General features: G+C 45.7%; 1 protein-coding gene and 1 long non-coding RNA gene across 3 annotated transcripts in view; one reads left to right on the top strand and one right to left on the bottom strand.

Moving 5' to 3' along the window:
• Positions 1-2,664, bottom strand: part of MGAT4B (alpha-1,3-mannosyl-glycoprotein 4-beta-N-acetylglucosaminyltransferase B) — a 58,306-nt gene extending 55,642 nt beyond the window's left edge. The window contains exon 1 of one of the 2 annotated variants that reach the window (XM_069077730.1): positions 2,435-2,664. In XM_069077730.1, the coding sequence (XP_068933831.1) occupies positions 2,435-2,531 (97 nt within the window). In that variant the 5' untranslated portion in view covers positions 2,532-2,664. The remainder of the gene's footprint in view (positions 1-2,434) is intronic. The other variant, XM_069077729.1, reaches the window with a different exon arrangement.
• On the top strand, positions 1,066-8,751 carry LOC138153548 (uncharacterized). Its single transcript, XR_011166410.1, has 3 exons — positions 1,066-1,334; positions 3,609-3,798; positions 8,219-8,751. It is a non-coding gene; the product is annotated as an uncharacterized lncRNA (long non-coding RNA).
• Positions 8,752-12,650: the final 3,899 nt, after the last annotated feature.

Raw genomic sequence — 12,650 nt, 5'->3', positions numbered from 1 at the left:
GGAAAGCGTAAGTGTGTGGATCACTGAGTACTCTGGGGGATGGGGGGATGGAGGCACATTTCTAAACCTACATCTTATGTTAAGGCTTGGAAATATACTCCCATATACATTTGGTATGAACCTAGGATTTCCGGGAGATACAGTGTGGATCTTCCCTCTAGCATTGCAAATCTGCCACTCATATCTAACTTTACAACCTTAAGAGATGTGGGGAGGACAAGGTTTAGAAGTTCAGCTACTTGCATGGGTCAGAGGTAGGACTTGACTCCAGGTCCTACTGACTCCAAGATGAGCCCTCTATCCCCTATACCACACAGACTCTACAATTCTAAATATCATCAAATAAAGTGCCAGAGTACCAGGTCATAGGATCATAGAGACCTTGGAGGGCTGTCCTCTGCATTTTACAGATAAGGAAACAGAGGCCCAGAGATGTTAAGTGACTTGCCTAAGATCACACAGTTAGTAAGATGGGATGTAAACTGGGCTCTTCCTCATTCTAAAGCCAAAGGCCAATACACTAGAGCATACAATCTCTCCAGGTCTAAGAATCTGGTTCAAGGCCAGAAGATAACCCAAAGAAATTATCACAGTTGAGGGATAGCTGAGAAGGATGGCTCTGAAAGAGATGGGGTAGGTAAGCAGACCAGAGGGTCAGTAATGCTATGGGATCCTTCCTAAGAAGATCAATAATGGGCCATTTAACAATGCCTGAGATAGCTGGTCAAGGGTAATCTTTGCCCAGTGATGCCCTTAGTAGAGTGCCATGCCTTGGTTGCTGATAGCTTAGGAGACTCCTCAATAAGTATATCTCCAAGTTTCAGGGCCAGGGGAAGAAAGAAAGTCCCTGCCCCCTGATGTAACAATCTCAGGCTTACCAAAGGGAAAGGTTCTGAAGACAGTGTTTAGAAAAAGGGAAAGTGGATCCTGAGATCCCTTTGAAGCTCCTCCCAGGATAGACGCCCCAATGGCCGCCATCAGGAATTGGCCAGATGGAAGAATTTAACCCTTGAATTAGGAGTCATGTTGATTCCCAAAGGACCCCCCCCCCACACACACACACACACACTCCACCAGATTATTTCCCATATCCCCTCAGGGGAGGGGTGAGACAAAAAGACATAAACATGGGAAAGGGGGGCCAAGAGGGGGGAACAGGGTTGGGGAATCAGTCCCACAAACTCTTCCTCATTCAGCCTGGGCCTGAAGAGAGTGGGGAATGGGCAGAGGGGAGGCTGACTGGGGTGGAAGCAGTGAGCTGGAAGAAACCGACACTCAGGTTAAGTTCTCTCCCTCAGGGCTGTCCTGGAATAACAGAAATAAAGACAGAACAGGTAGGTAGGATCTTTTCTATTAAGTCAGGGCTGGTCCAGAGTGATCCCAAAGATCTAGCTTTCCAGGTGCTTGCCCTCTACACCTCTAATACCAGAAGTGGTCCTCAGGGGCTGGCCTCGAAGGAGGGCAGAGAGACAAAGAGGTGCCCTCCAAGTACCCTTGAAGAAAGAGAAGGAAGCACAGAGTACAGTCGGAGTAGCTAAACCAGGATAGCCCTAGGGATCACCTGGAAGAATAGTAGAGAAACCATATGGATTTTGCTTTTTTAGGGAGGGGGGAGATGGAAATGCTGAGGGCAGATGACCCACGTTCCTGAGGCTGGTCTTTGGGTTGAGGTGGGGAAAAGCCGTACAATCAATCACAGGGTATCCCACCCCATTCCTATCCAGGGGAGTTGGGCTTCGGAGGAAGCCAAGGGTAATCCAGCAGAGGCAAACTGGGGAAGGGTTGCCTAAGGGCATTTACAGGCAGACTGGATATAGATGAGGCTCTGTTCCGAGCCACCTCCCTCGGCTGAGCCTCCCACGGCCCTAGCCTCAGCCCTTGCAAGGGCCCTATACAGACCCTAAAGAAACAAGGGTTTGCCTTAAGGTGGGAGCCGGGGCAGAGGAAAAGGATCAGGGAGTCTGTGGTCACCCGGGGGCTGTGCCAAGCTAGGAGATGCAGAGGCAAGACCTGGCCAGCGGGACGCTGGGGACCAGGCTAGGCTTCCTGACCCCGGCCAGGTGGCCCCCGACCTGAGTAGTACCTTTTAGGAAACACCTGCCCTACGGCCTGCGGAGGGTGGGGATGGGCCAAGCCCGAGGGCGCTCCAGGCCCCCTACCCGGCCAAATCTTCTTGTGCCCGGGGACAGAAACGACCCTTTCTGCCTTCGCCCGGTGCCAGCGGGGAAGAGGGTTCGGAGCTGAGCGAGGGACCCCCCGCGTAGTTTCGCCCCCCCCCCGTCCTGGGCAGGGGCTGCGGGACCCCAGGGGCGCGCGCCGTGAGCGCAGCTGCGGGGTGCTCGGGCAGAGCCGGGGCAGAGGTGCCAGGCAAGGAGGGCCGCCCGGGCGGGCAGGCACGGCCGGACGGCAGGTGGGCGCCCGCCTCGTCCCTTACCTTTCTGGCCGCTGAGCGCCGCGTACCAGGAGAGCGAGAGGAAGGCGCACAGGCAGCCGAGCAGCAGCGTCAGGAAGGTGCCATGGCGGAGCCTCATCTCCCCCGGCTCGGGCTCCTCGGAGGCGGCGGCGGCGGCGGCGGCGGCGGGGGGAGGCGAGGCCGCATGTCCCGGGCCCGGAGCAGAGGAGGAGGACGACGAGGAGGACGAGGCAGGAGGCGCTTCTCGGGGCCGGGGGCCGGGGCCCGGGGCGCGCGCGGCGGCGGCGGAGGGCGGGTGGCGGCTGCAGCTGGCCCCGGGCCGGGCGCCGCCGCTGGGGCGGGGGCTGGAGGGGAGGGCGGGGGAGCACCGCTGGCTCGAGCCCGCGCGCGCGCCTCCCTCCGAGCCCGGGGAGGGAGGGAGGGAAGGGGGGGGGGGCCGGGGAGCGGGGCACGGGGCCGGGGCCGCCTCCGGCCCTGTCTAGCCAACGCCAGTGCGGGAGCTCGGGACCTGGGGCCGGGGCCGCTGCCGGGGCGGTGGGCCCGGGGGCGGGCATGGCAGGCACTTAAAGGGACCGTGCTCCCCGCCCCGGAGGTGGGGTCTGTCAAGCCCCAGAACTGGGCAAAAAGAACAAGGAGCACGGGCTCTGGAGAGCCTGGAACGTGTCTCTCTACCTGGCAGGCTGGCAGAGCCCCTCCCTTGCTCCTTGTTACAGTATCCTCAGATGGTGTAAAGTCTGCAGATGCCGAACCTCCCAGGGAACGGTCCAGGTCTAGGGAGCTACATACCAAAACCAAGCCTACGCTCTCCATCAAGGCAAAGAAAAATAAATTATTAAGCCCCTACTCTCTGCTAGGCACTGAGGGGGAGCCGAGATTTAGACCTTGCCTCCATAGTGCTCACAGACTTCGGGGGTGGGGGACGGTAAGATTTAGGCAAAGACAAATATAATAGAGAACTGAACAGGATCAGAGCATTAGAGATATACCAAAAGTACTTTGGGGGCTCTGAAAAGGAAGAAGTAGCTTCCAACAGGAAGGCTTCAAGAAGGTAGTGAGTGCTAAGTGAACTGGGCCATGAAAAGCATATAAGATTTCCATTAGGCTCAGAGGGTCATGGACTTAGAGCCAGAAGGTACCTCTGTCTAAGGAGGTCATCTAAATCTAATCTTTTTTGTTTGTTGTTTGTTTTAAGCAGGTGATAAATTGAAGCCCATAGAAGGGAAAAGACTTGCCCATGGTCTCTCAGGTCAGAAGCATGAAAGTCAAAATTCCAGCTTAAGTCCTTTGACTCCAGATCCAGCATTCTTCCATCAACAATGCTCCCTCTGCTGGGACATTCCAGGGACAGGGGACAGACAGCCTGGGCAAAGGCACAAAGAGCAGAGGTAATAGGAAGCTGCTGAAGATTTCTCAGTGGAGGAAAAATTGGAGCCAGAATTACATTCATAACAATAGCTGACATTTTAAAGCACACAAAACCACATTTGGGAATAATAATAATCAGAGCAAGATTTTATCCCCCTCATTTTATAGATGGGGAAATTGAGGCTCAAAGAAATTAATAGACTTGTCCTTTGTCACACTAACTAATAAATATCAGAGGCAGGAGTTCAACCTAGTTTCCCCTTGCTCAAGTTCCAAGGCCCTTCCCAGGAAACCTTTGATGTCCCTTAGTCTTTATTAGGAAGAATCCATGGGCGCTGGGGTGACAAAGGATGGAATAGACAAGGAGATCTGCTAGGAAACTGTTACAATTGTCCAAGTGAGAGGTGATCGGAGCCAGATAAGGATGATAGCAGTGCAGATTGAAAGGAGGAGGCATAGGCAAAATCAACTGTGGATGTATAGAAACCACAGAAATTTTCATCTGGTTAAATGAATGATGTGAAAGACAAATCAAATTTTAGGCTCAGGTGACTGGTAGGATGGTTGTGCCATCAACAGAAATAGGGAATTTTGGAGGAAGAGCAGGTTTGGGGCAGGGAAGAGAAGGTGATGAGTTTGAGATGCCAACAGGACACCCATGTAACTAGTAGGACTTGAAGATGGAGAGAAAAGATTAGTGAGTGCCCTAAGCCTTGTTCCAGCTTCCCTTCCTCTTCCCCCATTCCAGTACTAGAGCCATATTGGAATCAATATCGACATTGCTCAAGGAAAAGGTGTGTCAGCTTACTCCCCACTCACCATCCCTGTAACTTTCCAAACCAAAGAAATTCTCCCTAGTCACCACTGCCCTGTGTGTATTTTCTCCCCCTTGAGGACAGGCACCCCTAGGGCTTGGCACAGTGATTGGCACATGCTAAGCATATAATCATCAATGCTTTTTCATTCACTTTTCCATTCATTCATGTCAGAATAGATAAGATTAACAATAGAGAAGGTATATAAAGATAAAAGTCAGTCTTTGGTCAGAACCTTGGGAAACCCTTGATACTTAAGGGACAGGAGCCAGGAAAGGATGCCAAAGTACAGTCAGAAAGTTGTGGTTCTGTAGAAAGTACTCTGGATTTGTTTTTTTGCTTTTTTTTGTGGGGGGGGGGGAGAGGGAAAGGCAGGGCAATTGGGGTTAAGTGAGTTGCCCAAGGTCACACGGCTAGTAAGTGTTAAGTATCTAAAGCTAGATTTGAACTCAAGTCCTCCTGACTCCAGGGCCGATGCTCTATTCACTGCACCACCTAGCCACCCCAAGGATTCTGGATTTGGAATCAAAGACATTGGTTTGAATCTCAGCCCTTCCACTTACCAACAGTGTAACTTTGGGCACAAATTCACACATCCTCCTTGGGCCTCAGTTTCCTCTTCTATAAAATGGAAGGACTGGACTACATAATGAACAAAGACTCATTTTAACTCTAGGTCCCCAGTAATTGACCATGAGCTCCCTGAAGTCAGGGACAATCTTTTATCTCTTTTTATATCCCCAAAACTTTAATACAGTTCCCAGCACAGAGTAGGTGCTTTTTGTTGTTCAGTTGTGTCTAACTCTTCTTGACCTCATGGACCATAGCACACTAGGCTTTTCTGTCTTCCACTATCTCTCTAAGTCTGTCCAAGCTCAGCCATTTATCCATCTCATCCTCTGCCATCCCCTTTTCCTTTTGCCTTCAATCTTTCCCAATATCAGAGTCTTTTCCAATGACTCCCTCTTCTCATTATGTGGCCCAAGTATTTAAACTTCATCTTCAGTATTTGACCTTCCAGTGAGCGATCTGAATTAATATCTTTAAGTATTGACTCATTTGATTGCCTTGCTGTCCAAGGGACTCTCAGAAGTCTTCTCTGGTACCACAATTCAAAGGCATCAATCCTGCACTCTCACAGTCATACACTGCTATTGGAAAAAACATTGCTTTGACCATATGGACCTTTGTCAGCAAGGTGATATCTCTGCTTTTTAGTATGCTGTCCAGATTTGCCATAGCTTTCCTTCCAAGGAATGTCTTTTAATTTCATGACTACAGTCACTGTCTGCAGTGATCTTTGAGCCCAAGAATATAAAATCTGATACTGCTTCCATTTCTTCTCCCTCTACTTGCCAGGAAGTGATGGGACTGGTTGCCAAGATCTTGATTTTTTTTTTATGTTAAGCTTCAAACCAGCTTTTACACTCTTCTCTTTCACCCTCATCAAGAGGCTGATTGACTAGATCTTATTATCCTAGTTAGGAGGAGAATGAATACAGGAGGATTTAATGAAAGCAAAAGGAAGAAAGTTACTATATGAAGGCCAAGGAAGGACATCTGAGAAAAAAAAACCAAACCACCTTTGGAGAGAGGTAAAATGTAATATAGTGGAGAGAGCCAGGAAGACCTGTGTTCAAATTGGCTGTGTAACCCTGGACAAGTCACTTATCTTCTCAATGCCCCAGATAACACTTTAACACTATAAGTTGCTGAGTAATTGCCAAACTATATTAGTAGTTATTACTGCTATATTACCATTAGCAGGTTATTTCCTATGTTAATAAAATCATGGGTTGGGATTTATTTTAAAGACAAATTAGATTAAGCAATTCCAAGATCACTATTGATCTTGGAACTCCTTGAGAAAGCCTTCATTGCCAAGATCTGATGCCCCTACTTCCTGTCCTCTCCCTTTGGAATGCCCCACCCCCACCCTTAGAATTTATCTTCCAGTCTGATCATCCACTGCCCTCTCCAAAGTTACTAATGATCTCTTATTTGACAGATGTCATAATGGCCTTCTTTCAATCCTCATTCTCTGAAACATCTGATGCTGTTGAACTCCTCCTGAATATTCAGGAATATTCCTGTACTCAGGTTTATATTTAGGATTTCTTGACACTGCTATCACTTTATCTCCTCTATCCTAACAGGCTATATCTCTGTCTCTTTTGCTGACTCTTCATCCATGTCATGCCCACTAACTTTGGGTATCATCCCAGGCTCTATGCTGAGCCCAATTCTCTTTTCCCTCCACACTCTCTCATCAGCTCCCATCAATCCACTTTGTTCTTTATACAGAGGATTCCCAGATCTATCCATCCTTCTCAGGTCTTACTTCTGAGGAACATCTTCTGCACATTTCCACAACAGGACTCAATATTTTTCCCTGACTCCCTCCTCCAAATCCCACCCTCTCTTCCCAACTTCCCTGATACCATTGAGGGCACCACCATCTCCCCACTCACTCAGTCCTACAATCTCAGTATCGTTCTAGATTCCTGACTCTTATTCACTCCATGTAGCCTATCTCATTTCTTCCTTCACAACAGCTCTCCTCTAATATTTCCTTCTTTCCATTCACATAACCACAATATTAGTTCAGTTTCTTATCATGTCTCACCTGGACTGCTGCAGTAGACTGCTAATTAATCTCTATTCCTCATCCCTGTACTCAGTCACCAAGTTGAATTTTCTAGAGCACATATAAGAAATGATAAGGGTGATATATTGAGGCAGAACCAGGTGATCATTGTGTCCACTATCAGCAATATGGTAACAATGGTCAACTGTGAAAGACTTAGCTACTCTGAGCAACACAATTACCCAGGAGGATTCCAAAGGACTGGAAGAAAAATACTATCCACCTCCAGAGAGAGAACTGATGAACAATGAATGTAGATTAAAGCATAATTTTTTTACTTTTTAAATTTTTCATAGTTTTTTTATCATGGTTAATATGGAAATATTTTATATTTCAAATGTATAATTGATATCATATTGCTTGCCTTTTTGATAGGTGTTTGTAATGGCAAGCACAGAAGTAGTTCACACCTTGTTTCAGTAATTGAATTAACACTTTGTTTCAGTTCAAGTTTCTTTTGAGCCTTGTATCAAGTTTGTTAAGAAACAGAATGTTTGAACCCCACAACTTGTGAACCCTAGAACTCGTGAACTCCTGCAACAGGAAGGGGAGGAGCTAATGACCACATATAAGGGGAGGTCTTGGCTACAAACGGCAGAACTGAGAAGGGGACTCTTGTGGTGGCAGAGTCAAGAAGGAGAAAACAATATTATCCCGGCACTCTATTTGTCTGCCTGTGTTGATGTTTCTTTGTGATACTTTGTACAGAAGCCCTGGGACCTTACTGGAAGCCCTGAAAGATTATCTGGTTGTATGTTTATAGAAGTCCTGGAGGAGGTTTTTGGAGGTCCTGGGACTTTGCTGATGATTTGTGCTGACCTCTTGGACCTTGTTTGTGGGTCTGTGTTGATTTCTATGTTGATTTCTCAGACTTTGTTGGTGGGTATGAGTTGATTTCACAGGCAGATAGTGAATTGATGATGGTGCCAGCAATGTGTTTGAATATTATTGTGACTCTGTCAAGCTTTGTCTTCCCAGAAACAGGAATTGTGAAGGACTTGAGGTGGACTGGACACTGTGAGCTTCAATATGGAACAGGAACTGGACCAAGAACTGGACAAAGAGCTGGACAAGGAACTGGGAGCTGCCTGCCTTTGAACCCAGGTGACAGTTGGAGCTGGAACCATGGAAAAGGAACCATGGAAGCTGAGAGCCAGCCTCAGGTCAAGCTGAAAGAAGACTTTACTCGGATAATGTGTACTGACTGAGGAGATTATGATTTACTGTGACCTAGGGGTGGAGAACTTTGACTTTTGTACTTTGTGATTGAATTAGAGATTTGTGATTGACTAAATGAATGTACTTTGTTTAAAACTATGTGACTACTTTAGTGAAAGCTATGTGGCCATTTTAGTGATAAGTTGTTGAGTAATGGTAAATGGTAAATGCTGTATTTTGATTTTCTGTGATAAGTTGTAACATTCTGAATGCTGTATTTTGATTTTCTATGAATGTTTTGCTCTGATTTGTAATTGAATAAATTGAGAGCTCACTATACTATGTAATCAAAACCTTGAAAGCTGTTCACAGCAGCAATCCTCTGGAAAGCTTTTCATGAGTGGCTTCCAGTGTTGGAAGGGCTGGAAGGAGGGAGAGAATTTGGAACTCAAAATCTTTTTAAGAAATGAATTCTAGGGGCGGCTAGGTGGCACAGTGAGTAAGAGCGCCAGGCCCTGGAGACAGGAGGACCCAGGATTGGTTCCAGCCTCAGATACTTAACACCCACACAGAAAAAACTGGCCTTGTAACCTTGTACAAGTTACTTAACCCGAATTGCTTTAAAAAAAAAAAAAAAAGAAATGAATACTAACAAAATAAAAAAAATTTACATAATTTTATAAAAATGTCACATAGAGTCAAGAAATTCCACCTTCAGGAATGTCACCTTCAGGACCAAGTATAAATTATGGTTTTGCATTTAAAACTCTTCTTAACCTGGGCCTTTCCTTCCTTTCCAGTTGCACACTTTATTCCCTCCCATACATGGGGATAATCCAGCTATAGGGACCATCTTGGTATTTCTTGAATAAGATGTTGCATCTCTTGACTTCCTCCTGTCAATACTGTCTGGTGCCCATACCTGGAATGCTCTTCTCCCACCTCCTCCTCTCTATTCTTCTGGATTCCTTCAAGACTCTGTTCAAATCCCACTTTTTACAGGAGGCTTTTCCCAATTCCCTACCCTTACACATATTGGCATTTATTTTGAATGTGCCACAGTATTTGCGTGTCATTCCCTCATTAGAATATAAGCTGCTTGAGGTGGCTAGGTGGCACAGTGAGTAAAGCACCAGCCCTGGAGTCAGGAGGACCTGAGTTTGGTTCCAGCCTCAGACACTGAACACATAAAAAAAAAAATCCAATAGCCGTGTAACTTTGGGCAAGTTACTTAACCTCAATTGCCCTCAAAAAAAAAAAAAGAATATAAGCTCCTTGAGGACATTGACTATTTTCTTCTTTCTTTTTATCCCCAATATTTAGTATAGTGCCTGGCATAAAATAAGGTCTTAATAAATGTTGTTGAGGTAGCTAGGTGGCACAGTGAATAGAGCATCGGCCTGTAATGTAATGTCAAGGAAAGGCATCTTCCCAAGGTTCAAAATACCAGCATAGGTGCTCTCCATTTTATTCAGTGACAAACCAAGAACAGAGAAGGTCAAAACATGACATCATTCAAAATACAGCATTTACTAAGTGTGATTAAATAATCTCCAAGTACTACCCCACCCCAGGACCTTCCATTCATTCAATCAATTACAAAGTCCCTGTTCTAAATACTACTCCACCCCTAGGCTGTACCTTCATTTAGTCCACCACAAAGCCCCTCTTCTCAAATGGAGATTAGTTTCCAATCTAAGTAAAGTACATTCATTTGTTCAACCATAGAACACAAAAAGGTCAAAAGTTCCCCACCCCTGGATCACAATTGAATCTACCCCAGAGTTACATCAAGTTTAAACACAGCACTTAATACCCAAATGGAGGTCTTTTCTTCATCTTGACAGGAGGCAAGTTCTCAGCAATCTTAGTTCCTGGGGAGACAAGGCTTAGCAAGGCCACAAGATAGAAGCCAGTCCCTTCATAAATTCATCCTCTGTCTGTAGAACAGTCCTAGAACCCCTGAAAACATCAGCAAAACCCTCTCCTAGGATTTCTGTAAACATACAACAAGAAAATCCTTCAGGGCTTCTGAACCAACAGAAAGGTTCCCAGACCCCTGCAACAACAGCACTGTCCTTCACCAGTGGACAGTATTCACTCTGTCTGCAGGACAGTCTTCAGACCCCTGCAACAACAGCACTGCCCATCACCAGTGGACAGTATTCACTCTCTGTCTGCAGGACAGTCTCAGTAGCTCTGAACCAACAGAAAGGTTCCCAGACCCCTGCAACAACAGCACTGTCCTTCACCAGTGGACAGTATTCACTCTGTCTGCAGGACAGTCTCCAGACCCCTGCAACAACAGCACTGCCCTTCACCAGTGGACAGTATTCACTCTCTGTCTGCAGGACAGTCTCAGGAGCTCTTAGCCAACAGCCAGGTTCCAGGACTTCTTCAGCAAAAGGACTGTCTTTCACCAGTGGACAAATCTGGCAAAACAACATCAAAACAGACAGACAAAGTACCAGCAAAACAGCCATGTCTCCTCAGTCCTTGGCAGCTCAGGGGGCAGGTCTCAAAAGTCCAGGGCAATTCAAAGTGGCCCCCAGCAATTCTCTCAGTCTCTCTCTCTGCCTCCATGAGGGTGCTGCTTCCAAAAAGTTCTTCTGCCTCTCTCTTGTGTCTCTAAATCTATGTCACCAGCTCCCCCCAGTTCAGGACTCTCTTTTTACATCAACAAGTCCATCCCACAGGTGGGATTAAGAAGCTCTGGGTTTTAACACAATCAATTTGAAAACCAAGCCAATACAGGGGAATCTTTATATTCCATTACTATCACACGGCCCTGGAGTCAGGTGGACCTGAGTTCAAATCTGACCTCAGACACAACACAAAAACTAGCCATGTGACCTTGGGCAAGTCACTTAACCCCAATTGCCCTACCTTCCCCCCTCCAAAAAGCAAAAAAAAAAAATTTTTTTTTAAATGTTGTTGACTGACCTTGGAAAGAGAAAACTGTCAAACATTTAGAATTGGGGGAAAAAACCTGATTTTATTTGTTTAAAATAATTTTAGTTTTCTATTATTCTGTACTAGCTAAGCACCAATACCTATAGCCTCTCCTTTTTACTCATTAGAAAACAAAAACCTTCCCTTGAATATTTAAGTAAAACAAATCCACACATAGGTCAGAAATATTTATCTCATTCTGCAACTGGCATCCATCATGTCTCTGTCAGGTAATTTACTTGATCATTGGTCTTCTAAAATCCTGATTGGTTATTGCATTGATCAGTGTTCCTAAGTGTTTCAAAGTTGTTTTTCTTTACACAGTTGTAGTCACTATATAAACTGTTCTCCTGCTTCTGCTAAATTTTTTCTGCATCAGTTCATATAAGCCTCCACATATTTCTCTGAATCCATCCCTTTGATCATCTCTTATAATATAAAAGTATTTAATTTCATTCATATGCCATAATTTGTTCAGCCATTCCCTTAATATATGTGATATATATATTATACACACACACATATAATTTCCCTTTATCTTTGGTCTTTTGGTGATAAAAGCCTAGTAGTTGAATCTGATTTGAAAGGTCCTGGTCATTTTTACAGATGGAAAAACTGAGGCGAGGGAATGTTGAGTGATTTGCCAGTGGTTACAAAGGTGGCAAGCACCAGTCTGATGTGAATCCAAGAGGAGGCTGGGTTGAGAAGTACACAGATAGTGAGGAAGCAGGAGCTGAGTAGTGAAAGGGAGCTGAGATAGTAAGCTCTTTAAAGCCCTTTAAAATGCTATATAATTATCAACTCTTAGAGCTTAAAGGGGTGGCAAGGTCAAGGGAAAATGTTTTAAGCAAGGGGAAACGTCAGCATGTTTGTAGACCGAGGCGATGGAACTAGCAAAAAGAAGAGGTTGAGGATTCAAGAAAGAAAGGAAATTACAAATAAAGACCCTAGAGAAACCCTAAGGTCAGAATGAGCAGCAGGAACTCCCATCTTATGGCTTTTATTACCAATAAAGTAGGAGGGAAAATCCTCTGCTAAGATCCTGCCATCTCAGAATCACAAAATATCTTAAGTTGAGAGGGACCTCAGCAGCTAACTATAAAATGTCCAAATGATCATCCATTCTTTTTTTTTTTTAAAGTAATGGGGTTATTCGATCTCCAGGTCATCCTGACACTGGAGCCGGTGCTCTTACTTGCTGAGCCACCTTGCCGCCCCTTGTGATCATCCGTTCTTGAAGGGCTGTAATGAGAGGCATTGATCTCCCTCCCTGTGATATTTATTTTATCTGTAAAGTGGG

Source organism: Petaurus breviceps, unplaced genomic scaffold (assembly GCF_028583685.1).
Source record: "Petaurus breviceps papuanus isolate PSGF00001 unplaced genomic scaffold, PetGlider_PUasm1.0 90994, whole genome shotgun sequence".
Classification (NCBI taxonomy): Eukaryota; Metazoa; Chordata; class Mammalia; order Diprotodontia; family Petauridae; genus Petaurus; species Petaurus breviceps.
This window is presented reverse-complemented; position numbering and strand designations above follow the sequence as displayed.